This window comes from Zosterops lateralis, assembly GCF_965231275.1.
Source record: "Zosterops lateralis genome assembly, chromosome: 2".
Taxonomy (NCBI): domain Eukaryota; kingdom Metazoa; phylum Chordata; class Aves; order Passeriformes; family Zosteropidae; genus Zosterops; species Zosterops lateralis.
Genome location: NC_139763.1, coordinates 5,184,280 through 5,206,971, shown reverse-complemented (window position 1 = coordinate 5,206,971; position 22,692 = coordinate 5,184,280). Strand labels below are relative to the sequence as shown.

At 43.6% G+C, this 22,692-nt stretch overlaps 1 protein-coding gene across 1 annotated transcript in view; it reads right to left on the bottom strand.

The window, feature by feature from the left end:
* The window catches only part of UMODL1 (uromodulin like 1), a gene marked incomplete at its 5' end in the record, with an annotated part of 42,556 nt that extends 31,130 nt beyond the window's left edge, over positions 1 to 11,426 (bottom strand). The window contains 6 exons of the mRNA XM_083854471.1: positions 949 to 1,065; positions 1,841 to 1,981; positions 2,812 to 3,007; positions 4,226 to 4,332; positions 4,740 to 4,901; positions 11,249 to 11,426. Of these exons, the coding sequence (XP_083710597.1) occupies positions 949 to 1,065; positions 1,841 to 1,981; positions 2,812 to 3,007; positions 4,226 to 4,332; positions 4,740 to 4,901; positions 11,249 to 11,426 (901 nt within the window). The remainder of the gene's footprint in view (positions 1 to 948; positions 1,066 to 1,840; positions 1,982 to 2,811; positions 3,008 to 4,225; positions 4,333 to 4,739; positions 4,902 to 11,248) is intronic.
* Positions 11,427 to 22,692: the final 11,266 nt, after the last annotated feature.

Here is a 22,692-nt window from a genome sequence, read left to right as displayed (position 1 = left end):
CCCATCCAACCTGATCCTGAACCCTTCCAGGGATGAGGCAGTCACAGTTCCTCTGGGCAACCTAATCTCCTCCAAATCTCCAGTCACATAAATAATCAGCCAGTGAGCTACAGGTGCAAGAAACAGGAATAAGTTTGGAAGAGTGACTCTGGGTACTCTACATGTGTTGACACCTGCTTTGCCTCCTGTCACTTTAATCATCAAAATGCACTCATTCAGGCAAAGCTTGCCTGGATTTATCCTGGAAAACACCCCCAGACCTCAGCTAAGAGAGGCTGGGGGAGAGTGATGTGCAGCACTTCACCTGTTATTCCACTCCAGTCCAGTGCAATTATTGTCATGTCAATGGGAAAACACAAGGACCTTCAGAGATGATTCCTCTCCTGGGAAGAGGAGGTGTTTAAATTGGGTAGGATGAGTTGCCCTGCAGCAGAGCCAGTCTGTCTGGCTTGAGAGAGAGAGAGAGAGCCCAGACAAGAACCTCTGCTGGAGAGAGCTGGGGCTGAATGAGATGAACATCACACCCTGTGCCAACCCAGAGACCACGGAATGATGCTGCCACGGCTTCAAGTCTTTCATGCTAATGGTTAGACTGAGGAAAATAAAGTTTTTTCATAAATTACTTCAATAGAACACAATTTGGGGGTGTTTTGGGCCAAACACCCCCAAAGTCACTCCCCCCTGCACTGGAGGGGCCTCAGTTTAATTCCTCTGGCTTCAGCTTCTATTAGAGGGTGTGGATGAAGATCAAGAACATCAAGCCTGACTCTCTGAACTCTCAAAGAACAACTTAAATCTATTTCCTCCCACAGAAGAACAGGGTGTTGTTAAAAGGATTGTATTAACTCTTGCCTGAAAGGGCTGGATCACCCATATAAACACAAATCTACTGAGGTTTGTTCCCATCACAAATCAGAAAAGCATTTATTAAAATCCAAGGTTACTTACAGCACCCAGCATCTGTAGATTGGTTGGTTATGGACAAGGAACTTGATTTCCTTATAGAAGGAGAGCTACTGCCAGTGTTAACAGCATTTACTGAACTTGGAGTAGATGTTACAGTGTCTAGGGGAAAATCATATTATCAAACAGTTAGAGTATTTCTAAGAAAGCAAATCCAAAATAATACCATTCATGTTTTCCACATGAAAAGCAGCAATAGAAGTAACAGAAATAAAAAAATAAAAGTATTATCCTATCACAAAATCATGAAGTAATACATTATCTTAATTTTTGAGATTAAGGGATTGCAAAATTGTTTTCTAACTAAAGCATTGAATCTGCAAGCAGATTCATCTCATTATCTTAAAGCCTATTAGCAGGCCCATTGATGTCTCTGGGCTGTGAGTATATTTTGCTGAACTGGTACCACAAGGAATTATTTCAGCCAGAGCCAAACTCCAGCTGCTTGCAGCAGAGAGCTCAGCAGCAGTGCAGCAGCTCAGGGTGTGGGATCACACAACCACTGAGTCCAGGCTGCAGGCAAAACAGGAAAAAAGAAAATTGTAGAAATGATGCTATTAATTGTTTCTCAAGAGGCTGGGGAGATGCACAGAAAACAAGGAACTTGCTCTGAGAAGCAGTAGGGTCTGAAGATTTAGGTTTTGGCAGGTGGGTAAGGACAGCTGAGGATGAAATAGAAGAAACAGCAAGGGACTGTGAAAGAAATACTCTGCATTTCCATCAGAAATAGGTAACAGGTTTATGTGGCATTTTCTCCCAACAGGAAGAGAAGGGGCACTCATGCTCCAGAAATTCCTGCAGGTGACTCCTGCAAAGGGGCACAAAATCCTGCAGGAACACCCTCAGCACTTCCCAAGGTGAGATCTACATTTCTTACCTTCCTTCCTTGTGCTCAGCCAGGGAGGGATGACAGTGGCATGTTCATGCTGAGGGTGGCAGCTGTAATAACCCTCCAGGTTTACACAGCTGCTTTTCTCAGGGCAAGCATTGAATCCAGCATAGGAGCATTCATTGACATCTAGGAAAACAACACACTTTGCACAGACATTGGGAGCAGCATCAAGTCTGATCTGCACTGTGTAAAGACTCTGATAAACTCAGTGTAAAACTGCAGTGATGCTGTTAAAGCCATTCTGGATGTTATCACCCTGTCACTTTTTACCCCAATTCTTTGGAATTAGAGGACATTTAGGGGCAGCTCCTGTTTACAGCTGTAGGATGCCATCCAAACCAGAGATGTCAGTACGGGAGGCAGGAGGACTGCCCAGTGATTTCACTGAAAGCTGGACTGAGTAAACACAGAATAAGAAGCATTGAAAATCGTGCTTATGGATGCACTTCAGGAGTGAAAATATTCAGATGACTGCAGACCAATAAGTAGATTGACATAATTTAAAATTAAGATATTGAAATGTTTATGTGACATTTAAAAAGTGTGCAGTAATATGCTATTGTAATTAGCAGGCTAAATATGATTTGTTTCATATTTCCACAAGCTACTGGAAGTAACATGGCAACAGAATATTGCAAGAAAACAGTTCTTTCAAGAGCCTGTTTACCACAACTAATGATTGTGCTACAAATATGCACATATTTGCTTTTTCATCTGAACAACTATGTTACTGGGAGAAAATAAATTTGAGGGTTCAGAAGCATTCCCTTCCAAACTATTCACTCCAAAATACTCATTAACTCTCCATCCTGCAACAGAAAGCTCAGGGTCGTGTTTGCAACATTTGCAAAGACCCTCTGTGCCATCTTTGAAAGCAAATTAATGGTTCTATAAATGAGATCCCAAGTGAAGAGGGATGAAATCCCTTAAAATGTGACAGGATTACAATCAGTGACCTTGCACCTCCGTGTCAATCACTCCATACACTCTCTTCTCCATGGCCTTCAGGGAGGAGGACACCTCTGCCAGAGGAGCTGGATGATGGTGCATTCCCAGGAGGAGCTGGGAGGCCACTGTCCCAGCGTAGATGTCCCCAGGGTGGCTCTGGATGTGGTGCACAGAGACATTCAGGGGCTGCAGTGCACCAGTGATCTGGAAAACAGGGCAGCAAACACTGGAGCACCTGGTTCATCTCCCAGCACGTGAATTCATGTTATGAGAATAACCATAATATGAATTATTATGGTTACTATCATAATCTGACTGTAGAGAGAAATTCAGAAACCATGACAAAATGGTAACATTTAGGGCTGTATTTATGCAAGGTGAGTTCTCATCTTCACATTTCACAACAGATTTATGTTACAGACAGGCCAAGCTAAGGGGGCTGTGGAGCTGATCTCAAAATGCTTTGGCAAAAGGTGTAACCCAGGAAGAGGTGGGAAAAGCCCTGCTTTGCAAAGTCTCAGTGGATTATAATACATTACACAGGCCACTACAATTCACCTGCAATAAAGCTGTCCAACCCTTCTGAATCTGAGGAGCTAAATGGACTGCTGGCAAAGGGAACAGAAAGAAAAAGAGGAAAAGCAATAAACTCAGGATGAGGGGTGGGGAGCCACAAAGAGAGCCCAGAGACACCAAACCATCCCAGCTGAGAGTCAGGAATGAGAGAAGGGATCTGCTGCTGGGCTGAGCATCAATAGTCAGTGGAACAGACAGCAGAACACTCTGAGTGTGAGTGAGCAGCTCATTGAGCATCTTCACCTCAATTCCCCATTTCTTGAGTGTTTCACAGTCACTTATCTTGTTTTACAGCAAGTTATAAAAGCCTTGGTGCATCCTTGCCTCTTCTACTCTCTTCTACACAGCAACAAGACCAGGGGTTCATGGTTTTTAAGGATATGGGAAGGGGAAATCAGATAGGAGGAAGAATTACACTCATGCTGTTGTTATAATTTCTATTCTCCTACCCATCAGTGCCAGCAGATTATGGCAGATAGGTTTGTCTGGGAAAGGCTTAACTTAAAATTCCATATCAGAAAACATCATGCTTTGAAGGTCTTGAAGTCTGATCCCAGTCTGTCACAGGCCCGAGACAGAGCTGGAGCAAGCACTTAATTAGGCAGGAAAACCCCCTTTATTTCAGTGTGTTTTTAAATTGCCCTTGGAAGAAACCTGAAAAATTTGCTAAAGAAGCTGATAAATCAATTACTTGGATTGTTTAAGGATGCAGCTGGCATTCAGGAATCAGAAATACAGAAATAATCAGAAACAGGACCAAAAAAAAATCAATCTGGCAGAACAAAGGGGGAGCAAAAAGTAACAGAATCATGGGCACAATGAGGGAGGAGTTGTTTTGGTCCATACCACGGAGTGCAAAAGGCGGGAATGATTCAGAAGGTGGGAATCCACCCGGATTAATTCATTCAAATCCATTTTCACCAGCACTGTCACGTTGTACCAGAACATCCTCCCTGCAGCGTAGGAAATAAAACAGCCAAGTCATCTGAGGTCTGGTGCTACAGAAGGTGACAGAGCTCCAGGGAGGCTCTGAGGAGACAAAGCAAAATTGAACTTGGCAAATGTGAGGGGCCCACGAGCAGCCACCAGCAAGGGCCTCCTCTGCCATATGCCACAGGCAGAGCAGCCAGCCAAGGAAAAGGAGCCAAAGAAGGTTTGCTGGACCCACAGCACCCACACACCACTCAGAGCTCACGGGTGCAAGCACTGAAGCTGAATATCCTGGAATCCATCCATGGCAGACTCCTGTATTTGTTTTAGGGAGAGCTATGGTAACAGTTTTCCTGCCCACTCCCACCCTCAGGAGGGAAAATTAAGGATATTTCTATTAGAAGCAGTGTTGAATTTATCAGTAACATACCCTCTGGCATGGGATCCACACAGCCTGCTCCTTTGGATGAGCTGCAGCATTTTTTCAGCCCTGGACATTCAGTATCGAACGTGCAAGGGTAATCAAATGTTTCTATATCCTTCACTGGACAAATACCAGGTCTTGAGGCAAATACACTGGATCTGTTGAGTGCTAAGTAACAAAAAACATTTCTGAGAACAAAAATACAGAAAGTCGTTTCCATAAAATTGTGATATTTAATTTATACCAAACACCTCCTCCTCATTTTAGAAGAGTGTCTGTTCTGAGTTTTTAATGGGAAGAAAACAGCAGCCTAAAATATCATTATTTCATTTCAAGGCTGTAAATATTCTCAGATCTTTCTCTTGTCCATGACATTTCTGTTACAGAAATTTAGAGTTTCTAACTTTCCATTAATAATTATGGATGGATGGGCTCATAGTTAAGTTTCTAAATGTGGAGAGACTGAAGCACTGGGAAACAGGAAAAATGCCTGATAGCAGCTGTGACTAATCCAAACAACATATAATGATCAAAGAAAACCAGGTGCTGTGTAAGACAGAAATTGAGAACTTTCATTTAACATTTTGTGGCACAAATTTAACCTAAGCTGCAGTAATTCTCTTCCAGCTGGCCACTCCAGGAGGTTGGTAGCCCATGCCAGAGAGCCCTGCAGAGAGGGCAGCTGAGGCAGGAGGTTTCTGCTTCCCAAGCCAAGGGCAGACAGTGGTTCTGGGTCAGTGCCAGCACAAAATCTCTTCTATGGAGGAAAAAAGAAAATATTTCCAAGCCCTACAAACTCGTTTCTTTACCCACACTCTCAAACACAGCTCCAAGTAACGCTCAGCTCTGGCCCTTCTAAGCAACCTCAAAAGAAATCCCTTTTTCATTCATTTTGCACCTCCAAGTTTTTGATCCGTTGCTGGGTAATTAAAATCATCCAGGAGAAAAATGAACCTGATTGTTGCAATAGGAACAGTTGTGGTGCAGGAAAACCACATTTGACGTAATAAAGCCCATAGCAAACGAAAGGTCCACTGCAAACTATAAATCTGTCATAAACAGTCAGTCCTGTGGGTTTACAATTTCTGTTATCCCAAGGCTCTGGATGAGTGTAAATGTGAAGTTTCTGAGAAACAAGAGGGGATATTGAATCTAGCACTTTTGGCATCAGCAAAGTAACCTTCTTAGGCAGGGAAATTATCTTTATTAACCAAGATTTAAATTGAATCTACGTAACTTGCTGCCACGTGCACATTCCAGGTCCTCCTCTCTCTGGGGCTGGCACTACAGGTGGTTCCCTCAAAAAAGTCCTTCTCCTAGAAACATCTCCCATGATTTTCAAAGCCACATTAAGGTGTGACACAGCCTTGGTTGCCCTTAGCTGAGTCTCACACACACTCCCAGCCTCAAGTAATTGCTCCTTCTCAACCTCCTGTGCAGGAGCTAAGCAGCCTCTCCCACTGGATTTTGCACAAGCACCAAGGGATTTCCCTGTGTTAGAAAATTCCCTATTCACCAGTGCTCCTTACTGTTCAAACCAGGTGGACCCTGGTCAGCTGGACCCAGGTGTGGAAATTGCTCCAGCTCTGAGATTCAGGTGCAGTTCAGGCAGGTTTAAAGTTCAAGGAAGGTTTTTTTCCCACGTGGGTCTCTCTTTTTTTTTTTTTTTTTTTTTTTTTTTTTTTTTTTTGGTGTGTTTAACTGCAGTGTAAATGGTTTAATGAGTCACATGCAATGTCAGAAAACACCATTGAGTCCTGGCTGGGTGCCACAGCAGCCATTTATCTGAAATCAAAAGGTCATTGCTTTTGGATCAGCGGAAACCGGGGACGGAGTCACTTCACATTTCTGCCTAATTCTACCAGATGCACTTTGGAAATTCAATTTGTGCTCTCCCCTTCAATCATGCTGGGGACAGTCACCTACCAAGCAAGCAGTGAGGAGCAATCCAGCCAACTCCTCTGTCATTTGGATGAAGTACAGGCTTTTCTCCTCCGTTATTTACATCAATGTATGGGAGCAGAACTGCAGCTTAGCAACCAAAGGTCGCTTGCCAGCCTCCCTCTGGACAGCTGCTGCATCTGCCATGACTGCAGGATGGGGCATCCCCCAGGAGATTGATGCTGAGGGACAACATTAGCTCAGCCATAACCCCCTTCTCCTCTCCCTCCTTCCATCTGCAAGGGATGGTTTCTTCCAGAGGGTATGGCAGGGCCAGGGAGCAGCACCCTGCATTTGTCTCGGGTATCAGAAGGTGGAGACAAATCTATGAAATTACAGAGGAAGCTCCTGGGAAAGTCTGTTCCAAAGGGAGGCTGGCAGTTTTCATCATACCACCCTGGTTTGGGGGTCGTTGAGAGTTTGGTAGGCTTTACTTGCTCAGGTGGATGTTTTCCATCCTGATTGCTTCTCCAGGGTTTTAATTGGGATTCGTGCTGATCCAGCATCTGACAAATATTTAACACCCTTCCTGGGTGTTACTTTTGCCTTGGAGGGGAGAAGGCTGAGGGGGATGTGATCAAGGTTTACAAAATCCCAAAGGTAGGAGCAAGGTGAAGGCAGAGCTGGTTTTCACCAGAGCCCTCAGTAATAAAATGGGTGAAAGAACTCACTTCTTTACCCAAACAGGGGGGAACTTCTGCAATTTGTCAACATAGGGGGTGTGGAGACAGAGAGATTCAGTGGTCTTAAAAAGGGACAAGGCAATTCCCAGACAGGATTCCCACCAGCAGACACTATGGGGAACAGGCAGGGATGCTGATAATCCCATCTCTGCAGCTGCTGGGGGCACACAAGAGACACAAACTGCAGGGCAGCCAGAGCCACCTGCTTCTGGGTGAAGTCCCACAGGACATTCTGGCACCTTCCCACTCCTGGCTGATTCTGCAGTGCTCCCCATATGTGACATCACTGTCCCCTGGCTTTTCTGTGACAGCCAAGCACAGGGACAGCTGTGCCCCTGCTGCCCTGGTTATGGCCAGCATGGGAACATCTTCCTGCCAGCTCTGACAGGTCCCAGCCCTGCTGAGGAGCTGCTTGCACACCTACAAGGAGCACTTTTTCACTTTGCAGTTGGTTTTTTTTCTGAAAACCTTCGGAAGTTGTGCACACTGATTAAAGCGTGACTTTTAACATTGCAAATCAAGTGCTCTCAAGAAACTCCATAATTATTGCCTTGGGCCTTTTTATTCAAGGTATTTTTGTACATGTGTGCTTAAAAACCAGCCTTCACCATATGCTGATGCACTCCTTCCCTCCCTAGCTGGGGATCAGGCAGGGTTAGATGGCAGATAAGCAGCTCTCTGGTTTCATCTCATGCTGGAAAGTGGGCAGCAAGCCAGTCACCAGGAGAAATAACCATACCATCCATCCAGGCAGCTGGAAACAAGCCTGGAGAACTGGATCCTAGCTCTACCTAAAAGACAAGACACTAGGAGAAGTTTTGTATGGTGAAACAACCTTTCAGAGCTGTGGGTTTCACAGGTTCATGAGCCTGACCTGCAGCCCTGTGCCCCAACCATACAAGTTGTTAAAAGCAGCACTAAGAACCATGAAAATCAGAATAGATTTATGAAAAAATTAAAACTGCACCTAAGGAGTCTGAAACCAACACAGAATGGTTTGATCTCAGCTTCTCTGCAGCTCACTTGCCCATCTGTGAAAGACACAGAAGCTCCCTCATTTCCCACAGCCTTTGTGAAGACAAATTGCTGCTTGTGAATCCCCCAGGATGCACCTTAGGAGGTGATAAATAATGCTCTACTCAGTGAGAGGCTGAGCAGAGCACTGAACGTGGAGGTCAGGATGGCACACTCTGGGGAGCTCCTCATCCCTGGGCACTGGGAAATGTGGTCCTTGGGGCACTGCAGAGCTGGATCTAAAAGAGTTCCCTGATTTGCATGCATGGGCAAAAAGAGAGAAAACAAAGGTTGTTTTATTTAATTCTACCTTAAGAATTAATTCCAGCCCTTCCTAACTTTTAGATAGTTAACTTTCCAGCTGTTATTTACAAATGTCAAAGTCATTTGTGTGTGCACCTCTAACACTATCCCTATGGAGAGACAAACCACTAGTGAGAACTACCAGAGCAACATGACCAGTGATCCAGACACCTTTTTCCCAACAGTAAAGAAAAAATAAAAGCAGGGCCTGCCACATCCCAGGAAGGGGTAGAGAAGGTGAGGAGTGGCCAGGAACAGGCTGCTGTGAAAGGTCATGGAGACCTTTCCACTCCTGGCAGGATGGAGAGCACGCCAGCACGGATAACGTCAAGAAGAAAATAACAGTAGCTCAACAGTGAAGCCGTGCAGTAATTTCTGCAGTTCCAGTTTCTCTTCTCATCATTTATTTAAGACTGTGTCTAGACACTGCATTACCATTCACAGAATTTATGACTAATGCCCTGAAAAGCAAAGATACCAGAATAATGTAAACATGGAATTCACCTAGAAGCTATACAAATCCTTAAATGGTTTTAAATATTCCCAAATTAACTTTGACAGGAAAAAAAGTGTCAGGGTGACCAGAGTATTTCATGGACAAACTTTCCCAGGATGCCCATCAGCAACATGGTAAGGGCAGGGTGGAAATTCTGCACCTAAGCTTTTCAAGGGATTTGTTCATGTTAGATGAAACAGAATCATCAACAGCTCTCAAGCCTAAAATATCCCTAGAGATGCTTTTAAGAGACAGAATTATACTGAGAAAGAAATATTTCAAGCGTTACCAGGATGCTTTTTTTTTTCCTCCACACAAGAAGATGGTCTTAATTTTCAGAGGTTCAGAAACACCTGAATTTCTTGTGCAAACAGTGACAACCACGGTGACTTTTCCACATTTAGCTGGCACAGCTCTTTCTTTGTAATACAGAATTAAAAAATCATTTTCTCTGATTGCCTCTCTGTCTTGCCATTTGACATTTACAGGCACACACGTATGCACATGTGTATCCAAAAGACTTCAGTGTAGTAACTTTTCAACCATAATTAGTTGTACTGGAGATTTTCCCCAGTGTGGAACTGATGCTTGGAAAATAGAGATGATCAGCAGCAGATCCTTTGCCTGTCTGACAAATCTGCTCAGGCACACAGTAACCTGCAGCTCAAATTCTGCTTTGCTGGGACTCCACAACAGCCATGAAGCCAAACAATAGCAGGGTACAGTAAATTAGGAATTATGCTTTAATTTCTCTTCTCTAGCAAATAATTTTAGGGACAAGTAAAACACATTGACCATTTTTGTGTTCAGGTTCTTCTGTTCAAATCCTGCAAGACACAATATTCTACCTGTCACTGTGGAGAAAACACCTGGAGAAAAAAATAATAAATTGGAAATTCTTTCTCAAATGCTCTGAAGCAACTTAAATGTGGGATGAACAGTGTTGTTGACAGATCCCATGACAGGACATATGGCTCATCCCCCCCTCGTGTCACGTTATATGATCTGGTGCAGGAGCAGGTTTGGGGACATTCCCACAGATCTGAGTCACCCAAGTCTTATGACCCAAAACAAGGGCCAGGGCTGCAACAGGACCTTTCCTTTCAATCTGCTGTTCCTGTGTGTGATTATGGAAATGCCCAGGTCCATACTGAAAAGTGGAAATAGAGAAAATGCAATGTCATACTGAAAATAGGAAAACTATGTCCTGCAGAACTTTTCTGGATGACAGAACAGTTTGAAGCTGGTTTAGATAATTCAAGGTGCCTGCTCAGCTTAAAATCATCTAAATTTATCCATTGGAGGAATAAAGTTCCTTTTCCCCAAGGAATGCCCTCCATCTGCGTCTCAAGTTCTGATAAAACTGGGAATTTCTGATTGACAGCTGGAAACGCTGATGTGGGAAGGGGGAAAAGCTTCCATCTTGAGACAAAGGTGATTGAGTTTTCCTGAGCAGAGTCTTATTAACACTCAGATGTTAGTTCAGATCCACCAAAAAGTTCATCACTTCTCAGACCTCCCATACAGCCAGAGGTAACCAAGGAAGTCCTAAGAAAATGGGTCCTGGTGTAGTTTTGGTTGGAAAGCATCTGGTACCAAGTTGCTCTGAGGTCACAGGTTGTTTTAAATTTGAACCAAAATTGGGTTTGCATTCTGGGAGCAGACCCTACTCTACATCAAAGGAGATGTTATCCCAAGTGCATCCTGAATTAGTTTTGAGGAGAAAGCTCCTGGAGTACATGCAGTCATCAGACAGTGAATTATTGCTCTTGGCCTGAACCTGGACAGGTAATGAGCCCCTGGAGGGCTGACAACCAGGTACCTTCCCCAGGCTCCCCTGGAAGTTTAGTGAATTTGTGGCTAGAGGTGGCAAAGAGCAAGAATCAGGAGCTTTAATCTGCTGTGTCTACTCCTTGCCATGTTGGACAAAGTTTACTGTACATTATTTCAAACTCATTTATTTCAGTGAATAGAAACCTATGGCCCAGAACTGAATTAAGCCTTTACACATCTCAGGTGAAGTGGATCTTCTTCCACAAGAAGCATTTATTTCCTCTCTTAATCTGAGTAAAACTCACCCAGAGAGCAGTAGAGTCCAACTTGTTCATATCCTTCACAGCAATCTGTGAGAGTGATGGTTTCAGGGACCTCAATGGTGTGAAACTCTGTTCTGTAGAGTCTCTGGGGACACACCATCCACGGGAGCCACCCTCCACAGGAGGTGTTCTTCTCATAGGACTTTTGATAGGCAACCATTTTAAACACACTTCTGCTCAGGGTGTAGTTGCACAGGTAGTATCCCAGCAGAGAGAGGCCTTTTTCTAGGAAACAGAAACAGGAGAGAAAGAGATCAGCATTAACTTGTCACCCAGGAGCAGAAGTTCCCTGCAGTACCCAGTGTTACAAGAAAGCAGTGACAGAACCAACACAGATGAATGATTTCCAGGGAAGGCTGATGTTGGGGAGAACATCACTTCAGAAAACAGACACAAGAAAGGATTGGTAGTGACTGCTTGTCATAGGCATCACTTTGGTCACAAAAGGATGAAGATTGGCAGGAAATTCAAAGAGTTCTTGGTGCCTTCAGGTGCGAGGCGGAAAAAGGGCAATTTAACTCAAGTTACTATTAAGGAAATTTACATATGTTAATATAAATTAGCAGTAGAGCACAATAGGCACTTCCAGAGTAGAGTCATCCAAGTATTTTAAAAGCCCACTCCAGTCTCCTGCTGCCAAAGCCTTCATCACTCTCCACTGACTATAAAGGGAACAAAGGGTGAGGAACTCATGGGCAGATGAGTCACAGTAGATGTCTGGAACAAGACATCCTTCAGACATCACCTTAGGCTAAAACTGGGGACTCATACATCACTGGGAATCACTTCCAGGTACCTGACACAAAAGGTATTCCTGGAGATCCCACGCTGCTTCTCTGCATTTGCAGCAGACCTTGTTGATCACGCCATTGGAAACCTGCAGAGGTTCATTGACTTTGAGTATAAACAAAATCAGTGATAAGGTCATTAACTGCATCATTTCACACAGGTCTGGGGATGGGACTCAGCTCCAGAGTTCTGAAACCATTCCTGATGAGGAGTGAACTTGTTACGTGCTTTACTTAAAACTGAAATACTTCAGCAGGGATGGAGGAAAAAAACCCAACACCAAACAACACAAAGAAACCCCAACAGCAGCAACAAAAGCAGATGGAGTTCAAGAATTAGCAGTAAGCAACCTACAGTCCTGTCACAGACATCAGGCTGGCTCCTAATGAGATGGTGTAGAAGCCAGAGGGGCTGAGTCACCCTGTGTCCCATTTGGGAAAAGGATCGGATGGAATTAAAACGCCTGCATCATCCTCTAGCCAAAGCAGAAGAAACTTTAATAAGGATAAATATGAATTAGCTGCAGAGATTCAAATATAGCAGGGCTGGGTTTTTTTTCTGAGGGCACCAGGGTCAGCCAACAGACAGACTGAAGCTAACACAATATACACAACAGGCATACAATTAGAACATTTACAGCTTATCTTCTTAGTACAATTCATCTCCTGCCTGAAAAGATGAAACATGTTAAAAACAATTCAAGAAGGAAAGAAAAAGAATTGTCAGGCTTTTAGGAATCCTGTGCTATTATCACATTTAGCATGAATTATTGCTAAACAAAAGATATTTGTTTCCAGTATAATTTTTTTTTTTTTTTTTTTTTTTTTTGGCTTTTCAAGCTGAACTTTCCAGCAAAGCAAAAGATATTTGTGCAGTTTGAGCAGGACTAGGAAAAGAGCTTGGGAGAGGAGGATCCATTTGTAATGCAGGGACAGTGCAGAAGAAAACATGGAGTAGATTTGGTGTGTAGAAATGGCCTCTGGAAGGCCATCCTTGCTCTGTTCCACTCATCTGTGCCTTCCTCCTGCAGCAAAAGGCAGAGCTGATGCTGGGTTTTGCTCCAGGGTGTGTCTGTGAGAGACATAGAGCTCCCAGCAGACTCCAGGGACTCTGTGCTGCTGCTTGGAGCAAGTCAGCAGGAAAATACTGAGAGTGAGGACATTGCTGGAAACCCCAGTCCCTGCTTCTTCCTTCTGGACAGCCTCCAGCAGGGCGCCTCTGTGTCCTCTCCCTGAAGCTCTAGGGACAGCAGCTGAGAAGTCTCCACATCCCCAAAGGCACCAGGGCTGCTCTTTGTCCCTAAGCAAGGGGTGGAAGGAGGTGGTCAGGGGGGACAAGAAGACACCCAGCCTGTCCCAAAGCCTGGCTCAAGCCCAGACCTTGCCTGAGCCAGGAGAAGATCCCAAAGGCTGGGATGGAGCTCTGACCAGGACGTGGCTGTGCAGGAGGAAATGGAAGGAGAAGTGAGCCAGGGAAAGCAAGGTGACTTCTCCCTCTGGCTAACTTCAGGATAACTCTCTGGGAGAATGGGAAAGGCAAAAAAATGTGGGTTCTGGAGCAGGAATCAGAGATCAAGGGTTGCCTCTTATTCAATGTGTTTGCTCCATTAACACCTCACCTGAGGCACAAGTGCCTGACAAGAAGCAGGCAGCTGTCATTGCATTTTGAAAAGCATTCCCTTGCCATGTGTTAAGACTGCTCCAAGAATACCTTTCTCTGCAAACGCTTCCAGGCACGTAGTTGTTGGGAGGAAAAAAAATCTTGCTTCAACTTCTTTTTTGTTTTTTAATAAGTTTGTAACCTGAATGGCTAAATAACCAAAGTGGAACAGAATTAATACCTAAGCAATTTTGGTTATAGCCTTTCCCTGGAGAAAGTGCACAAACATCTGCTGTGACCAGGGAAGGAGGCAGGAGCAGGACAAATATTGTTCTATGAAAAAGAGAAACTCCTCTATTAAGGAATCAGACTGTTACAGGATAAAATCAGGTTAGAGGGGAGTAGGGCAGGTAAGAAGCAAGAGCTCAGCCTTGTTCCTCATCCCTATGATCCCTCCTGTTCTCCAGAGCTCACACAGAGCCTGGCAAGAGCAAAGCAGGGACTGGAAGGGAAAAACTGAGTAAGGAGAGCACTGAGGGTTCGTGTTGTCCGTGCAGAGCTGAGGCTGCAGCAAGAACGTAGCACTGGAAAGCTAAAAATTCCAGTGTCAGCTGAGCTGGCTTAGTCTCTACAGCAATGTGCAACATAAATACAGGTATGAAACTGAGAATAAGATGGGGTAGAATTAGACACAGTTTATAATTGGAAGCTACAGCTGTCAGAGCAGATATGAAGTCATATTTCATACTTAAACATTGATACTATGTACATATATATATATATTTATATATATACACACACACACACACATTAGGTATAGAATGAGGCTGCCAAAGGCTAAAGAGGAGCTCTGAGATGAGACTGTTGTGGTACAAAAAGATGTTCTCAGCGTAAGAAGTTGGACTGAAGGTGTCAGTGAAAGGTGCAGCACCACCAACCTTTGCCCCATCCATCACTTCCACACCGCTCAAAACAAGCTTTGACACTCACAGAGTTCAATTATTTTGCTGACAGCAGTTTGCTGCTGAGCAGCGTGGCTTGGATCAATTTGGGCTCTTTAGCAAATTGGCTTTCTGTTCTCATTGCTCCCATCTCTGGGATTATGGCACGATCAAATGGAATTAAAATGCACTGCCTGTTGTTTTCAGCCACTCAAAGCTGAAGTCAATGGCACAGCAGAAGGCAGTCACTTGCCATTAGTATGGATATGTTACACATATCATTTCTGGATTTTAGATTTTTGTCTCAGAAACCACCAGCTTTCAGCACCATCAGGGAAAATATCAATACTTTTTTTTTCATGTTAAGCAAGAGCATAAACAATTAAAGCAAACCCTTTATTAATAGAAACAAACACTGAGAGGAAAGCCTGGGAGCAAAGGCTGCACAGGAACAGGCTCCTTGGAACTCAAGGTTAAACCCAGATCAGAACTGAGAGCATGTCCAAAAAAACAGCAATAAAAAAATGTTTCATAGGATTTATGCCACAGACAGAGCTGCAGCTCTGGAAACTTCACCACTCAGGTGCCACAGGAGCCACTGTGAGCTGGGATCTGCAAAATCTTTTCTCACTGGAGAGCAGTAAGACTGAAAGATAAGCCCCTTTCTTGTCTTGACATAACCTTAAGAATAAACTCCTGGAACAGGTTCATGGAGGGCAGATTCAAGCTCAGATTTGAAATGCAAACACTCCAAAACATGAAAAAAAAGGATCATAGACTCGATTTTTCTACAAATTCCAAATTTTAAAGTCAACACCATTTACTTTATATAGCACTGGGATGGGAGTTCTATTGGCCCTATCTCTGCAAACCTCTTTTCAGCTGTGGCTTTGACAGAATAACAGAAACGTCTTCAAGGTTCTAAGAAATATGGTTTATATTTAACTGAGACTCACAAAACCACTTAAGCAAAGAGAAACAATGAAGAGCAGTCAAAAATCACAGTATTTTCTCATCTAAATGAATCAAACCAGAAATGGAGAATAAATGAGGGGTTCATTTAGCATTTACAGTTGGGTTAGGGTTTTTCAAAATTACAGCCCATACCACAGATGAAATTTAAGCCTGTTTTCTACAGCTTCATCTTATGCATCCCTAGGAATTTGCCAGGCACTTTACTACATCATTTCCTGCTAAGGCTTATTTTAAAGACAATTTTCATAAAAATTTGAACACTATTGAAGACAAAGTAGAAATTCTCCTTGTTCATTTCTGGCACAAAGGAAGTGATGAGGATTCTTCCTGGGGACGAAAGGCTGGGGACAAAGGTTGTGCTTTTGCTTGGTTAGATTTTCTCTGTTCAATTATCAACAGAGGATTCTGAAATGGTCGCTGGGACATTGCCAGTTCTCCAGAGAGTGGCCACCTTGGCTGCTTTATTTCAAAGAAATATCTATCCAGCATCCAAGCTAAGCTGTCCTCTGGCCAGGTTTGCATCACTCACCTGTAATTTCATCTCCTCTTCCCTGCCGTGTGGCTGCCCAGAGGATGAGAACAGAAATAAGAGTGATCCTGGCCATTGTAGGGGCCATCCTTTCTTGTCCCTTTGTTTCCAAGGTGGCAGAGCTTGGCTGTCCTTACACGAAGGCTTTTGGATTAGGGAAAAAGGTTCTCTGGGTTTTTTTACCTTTTGCAGGGAGGTGATAACTGTTGGCAACAGAAACAAAGGTGCTCCACTGGGAATTTTGCTGGTTCTCTCTCTTTCCTGTTCTCTCCAGAGATTTGTGTTCTCCAGAGGGGAATCTGCCTCTTCTGCCTGTTCAATTTGGCTCCCCTGGCCTGACTTTGAGAAAAAGGCATTTTAAAACTGCAGGTTTAATCCCTGTTATCCTTCAGAGCACTTATTCCCTCTCACACTTTAAACACTCAGCATCTCAAATATCAGAGTTACACACCTCAAAGATCAGGTATAAACATCCTGAATTCAGTTCCTGTCCACACATCAGGTGGCGTTGCTTTGGAGGCCTTCAATTCTGTACCTTGAAAGCAAACTAAGAGTAAAAGGAAATATCTCTGTGAATGTTTATTCCTGAATTTAAGCAGTTTGTCCAGTTGCTGTCACTGCGCTCCTCATTTCACTGCAATTCCAGCATCCCCTAAGACACAGCAATGCCAGGAACTCAAGAACCTCGTTAAGCAGGGCGTGAACCAGGTCTGAAAATCCAAAAATCTTTTTTTTTTTTTCTTTTTTTTTTTTTCCTTTTTTTTTTTTTTGTCTAAATAATCAAAGCACATTCCCAAGATAGATGTGCCTCCAGCTCCACAACCCATGACAATAACCTCAGTGCAACGTCACTTGGCTCAGGCAAAGACAAGGAGTGAACACAGGGTGATATTTTATGAGGAGCTGACACTAAAGGATGGAAAATCACAGGTACAGCTCTTGGAGCTGAGGCAATATGTTCAGAGAAGCACTTAAATAGGTATCAGAGTGTTGCAGATAATTTCATGGGGATGAAAGGGATCTGGAAGCACAGACCCTCTCATTTGTGTGTGTTAAGGATAGCAGAGCTGGGGCCTTGTGTAGCATTGGGGCACTTGTGAGCAGTTCTTCTGGTTTGGAAAATCAAATATCAAGCTCATCAAGGGGAAAAGAAAATTAAAAGGAAGAAAAAAAGAAGAAAATTAAAGCTTGCCCAGGGAATTAGAGGAAGGAAGGAAGGAAGGAAGGAAGGAAGGAAGGAAGGAAGGAAGGAAGGAAGGAAGGAAGGAAGGAAGGAAGGAAGGAAGGAAGGAAGGAAGGAAGGAAGGAAGGAAGGAAGGAAGGAAGGAAGAGAAAGAAAGAAAGAAAGAAAGAAAGAAAGAAAGAAAGAAAGAAAGAAAGAAAGAAAGAAAGAAAGAAAGAAAGAAAGAAAGAGAAAGAAAGAAAGAAAGAGAAAGAAAGAAAGAAAGAATCAGCATTGTAGAATGCTTCAATTAAAAAAAAATTAAAAAGAAAAAAAATAGTTGATGTAGAAACATTTCTGCTCTAAGGAGAATGTGCACCTTAACACCAGGATGTCTTGCGAGGCTGCAGCCTCTTACAGATGCACCACTTACATCTCCTGTCAGGAAGGCAACAAGAAGCCCCTGGCTGTAGGCTGGGCAGAGGATGCCATCTGACTTAAAAACCCCACTAATAAATAAATAATCATAAGAAAGAGGACTTAGTCAGTGAAATTCAATGTTCAAATATAAATATTTCTCTTCATGATCTTTTTTTTTTTTTTTTTTTTTTCTTTTTGAACTATCTAAATTTTCAGGAAAAAATATCTTGGCTGAATTTTTTTGGCTAGCACTGACAAAAGCCAGATATTTAGCCCTTAGAAATTACTTGGTCCCTCCAATAAAGAAGTATATGTTTTGTTCAATTTGAAATATAGCTAATGCCAGACTGACATGTGAATTGGATTGTATGTGAGTTGGAACTTCATTGCAGTAGTGAATTAAATGGTTCCTAAATACAGAATGTGCAGAACTCCCTTTTCAAATAAAAATTTGAGAAAAGTCAGTGAACAGTTAATCCAAATGAGAAATGGATACAGAAATAATTTGTATTTCAGGATTTACCTTGCAACTTACAAATTCTTTGAGGTTCGGATTTATATCAGCATTGTTTCTCCATTTACCAGCAGTTAGGCTCACAGCTGTTGGGAAAGATTTACTTTTTAGCAGTGCAGAGACTGGAAAAGACCACTCAGGCAATTAAGGATGCATTCTGTGTCCTGTCCAGCCCTTTTCACATAGTCCAGCCACATCTTGTCCTGTATTAATTGCAGCAGATTTAAGATTATGTCCTGCATCCTCTGCAGCAGCACCTGCTCTTTGTTCTACTGTGATGAGTTGCACTTGCTCAGCACAAGCCAACACAGTCTCCTGCAGGGAAACTACTGATCCATCAAAATTTTGGATAACTGAACATCTGTACATGCATGGGTGACTACATATAAATACATTTTTAGTTACCATCATTGTATTTCACAGCTAAATTTTTGGTCTCTTCTCCCTTATCCCTTTTGAGTAAGTGTTGTCTGTTTTTCCTGTTGTTTTTCTGTCAGAACAAGAAGAAATGCCTCAAGCTGCTCCAGGGGAGGTTCAGGTTGGACACCAGGAGGAATTTCTCCACTGGAAGAGTTGTCAACATTGGCAGGGACTGCCCAGGGAGGTTTGGAGTGCCCATCCCTGGAGGTGTCCAAGGAAGGGCTGGATGTGGCACTCAGAGCTCTGGGCTGGGGACAAGGTGGGGATGGGTCAAAAGTTGACTTTTTGATGTTGGAGGTCTTTTCCTGCCCAAACTGATTCTGTGATTCTATCTTACGACTTGCCCACTCTTTCTTTGGTGGTGAAGAAGGACAGTGGAGAGAGAAACAGGGAAGGAAAAGGAGATGTTCAGAATAAAAGCCCTGGCTGTGTGGTTCTGGAAGTGAGTTGGACTCCAGCCTGGAAGGAGCTCATCCCAGTCCTCCTGGCACAGTCATCTGGAGCTGATCAGCTCTCCCAGCTCTGTTGTTTATACTTTCTGCAGTTGCATTTCGAATGTCTAAACTGATGTAAAATTTGCCATTTATACAAGGAAGGGCTAAAAGCCACATCAAAATCCATTTGTGGATAATGTTACAGGATCAAGAAGAAGATTTTTAGAGATGGGATTTGACTCTCCCAGACTGTACTATCAGTAATTGAAATATTGTGGCTGACAGCAGGCTTCCTCATCATACTTCTTCAGCATTTATTGCTTTAGACAGATTCACTTCTGATTTAATTAGTCACTTAGAAGATCCTGATCTTCTCTAGGCCAGGGGTTTGACACAGAAAGGTCATTGCTGGAACATTTCTTTCTTGCTTTGTATTATTTTGTCTATAAAGCTATCATTATTTCAGATGCAGAAAGTGGTCATGACATTTCAAGACAGACTGATATGCATGAGGTGAACAGGATTATGGGCTCATTGGGAATTCATATTTGAGGAATATATCATTGGGAATGTAACAATATAAAAATAAAGCTCTGTGCTTCAGAAGCCAGCTCATCTTCCTGTAGATGAATAGGATCTAAAGCTTGAGAACTATTAAATCATTTAACCCAGAATCATGGAATCACAGAAGGGCTCGGGCTGGAAGGAACCTTAAAGCTCATTCTGTTCCAAACCCCTGCCTTGGGCAGGGACACCTTCCACTGTCTCAGGTTGCTCCAAGTCTCATCCAGCCTGGCCTTGGACCCTCCCAGGGATGGAGCAACCACAACTTCTCTGGGCAACCTGTGCCAGGGCCTCATCACTCTCAGAGTAAAGAATTTCTTCCATATATCTAATTTAAAGCTGCCCTCCTTTAGTTTAAAAACACTGCCCCTTTTCCCCTTGCTATTTGGCCATATAAAAAACATATCTTCATCCTTTTTTATAAGCCCCCCTTTGCCACTGAAAAGTGCCCTAAGTTCTCCCCAAAGCCTTCTTTCCTCCAGGATGAACAAACCCAGCTTCTCTCAGACTTCTCTTCATAGCAGAGGTGTTCCAGCCTTCTGATCACCTTTGTGGATTCCTCTGGGTACACCCTGAAAGGTTCAAATCCTTCTTATTTGACCCCAGAGCTGGATGAAGAATTCCAGGTGGAGTCTCACGAGGGCAGAGAAGAGGGGCAGAACAGCTGGAATTCTGGAAACTCGGATTTTGGGATTTTAGTATATAGTAATACATGTGAGTTAAGATGGATGACTTTGAGCACTGAGTCATTCTTCTTCACCTTCTTCCTTCCTCTTCATGGGTTTGGGTGGGTTTCTGTAACTGGTTGATGGAGTCGGCATTGCAGACTTCAAGTAGTTAGTTATTTGGTTTAAAATAAAAATAATTTAGGTGGCATTTCATAATTGAATAGGTTGTTCAATTATAAAAGACCTGGTAGAGATAGAGCTCTCCATTTTACCTCATTTCTCTCACTTGCTAGTTAGAGCTCACAGCTCGTGAATCTGTAAATAGATAAGAAATAATAAACATCCAAGTCCAAACACAAATTTCGACTCCTGTGTATTAATCCTGATCCTGGCAGGAGAAAAGAAGCCAGAACCATCACACAGAACCACCTCCCTCAACCTTCTGGCCACGCAAAAACCTCTCAGAATCAGCTGTCAGTAAATACTCAGAGACCTCAGCAGGCTCACACAGTTTCAGGCTGATTACAGCCTGTCAGCCTGAGAAAGTCCAGCCTGTGGCCACAGCAGACTGTGGGAATGGATGGAGAGTCCATCCTCCAGTTCTAGAGATCTCATTGTAGAAATGAACAAATCCAGGACAGGAAGGCAAAGGCTAAACCATCCTGCCAATGAAGGTGACAAGTAGTTCAGATGAGACCCAATTTCCATCTGATTTCTGCACCATGACTGCATTTTCTGGTGCCCAGTGAATTTTGTGTCACCATCAGGGCAGTCTCAAAACTGCTCCTGCTGTGGCACTTCAGATGTTTAGCAAGGGTTGAGCTCAATCCAGTCTTCCCCTCAGTGGGGCAGTGCTAACGTTTCCTCCCTCTTCTAAGTTCCTAAACTTCACAAAAACCACAGAAATTTGATTGTGTTTGAGCCTGCAGCTCATCTGGCAAAACTGGCTTAAATCAATCAGCAAGGACAGTGAAGAGAGGAATAGGCTGATTTAGCCAGAAATAACCTTTTTGCAGCCAAATACGAAAAACAAATAATTCCTGCCATCAGGATACAAACTGAAAATGAATACATACAATGAAGACTTTAATGTTTACTCCCAATAGAGAAAAGAATTTCTCAGGAACTACTCAGCTCTCTGAGTCAAAATGCTTGTGTGTGATTCCAGGGACTTGAATTCCCTGCCACTGCCACACAGCTCTGGGGCTGTTGAGTCACACAGGTCAAGTTTGCCACTGCAAGGAAGCCATGGGGATGGAGAGGGGGCAGAAATCCCACTATTTCAGATCTTTCAAGAGTCACAGCTACAATACTATAAATGTGCTCTCCTTTATGTTACCTGAGAAGAAAGTGGAAAAGAACAAGCACGGTTTTGCCAATATATTTTATGTCTGTGTTAGGATGGACACAGCTAATCTGGCAAGTTCTTGAAGGGGTCATTGTTTCCCTGAGCTTCAGGCATCCAAAGGGTGGAAGAGTAGCACTTGTATTTTTCACTCCTGCATTTCAGAGAAGAAAAGTATTAAAATGAAGGGACAAACATAAGTGACAGTAAAAAAAAAAAAATCCCTGACTGCCCTAGGAGATCATTAACTGAACTGTGGAGGCAAAACAGTCCCTGCCAATACCCAGTGATTTGTTCTGTCTCACCAGCAAACCGTTCCTCAGGAAAATCTTTGGGTTTTGTTGGTTGTTTTTTTGGGTTTTTTTTCTTTTTCCCTCTGAACACACACAAACTGTTTCAAAGTGACTCATGAGGAAAAAGTTCTTATTGGTAACAGGAGGAAAAAACATGAGTCAGGCAGAGGTCACGCTGAACCTCTGACAGAGGAGGTTGTGCAATCCCAGCACAGGGAAGCTCTTGTTCCCTCCAGCACTTCAGGGCTTGTCCCATCCCCAACACGAGCTGGGCACCAGGTGAGACCCAATCACACCTCATCCCTCACTTAGCAGTGCTGCAGGGGAGTAAATCCCATCTGAGACATTACATAGCCTGCTTCTTGTTTTTACTGGGAGAAGAGTCAGAGGGTCTCCTGCTTGGCATCCCCCCAGGGGTTACAGGGCCAATCCACCTGAAGGTACCACTCAGGAGGGGCTCTGAGCTGCTGATGGGACTGAGCCCTTCCTGGCTCTGCCTGAGCCATCAGATCCCTGCAGCAGAGCTCTGGGAATGGGCACTGACACCAATCCCACTCCCTCATTCCCCTGATGCCACCAGGCTCACCAACAGCAAACACCAGGGACCAGCCCAAGGATTTGGCCCTGCTTCACTGGCTTGTGCCCTTGCTGCTGCCTGGGAGCTGTTTTTGACTGAAGGCACCTGCTGCTCCTCTCATAAAAAGGATGACGTCTCCTTTTTTATCCCTCCAAATCCTGTCTGACATACAGCTGAGATACAGATGGGAAGGACA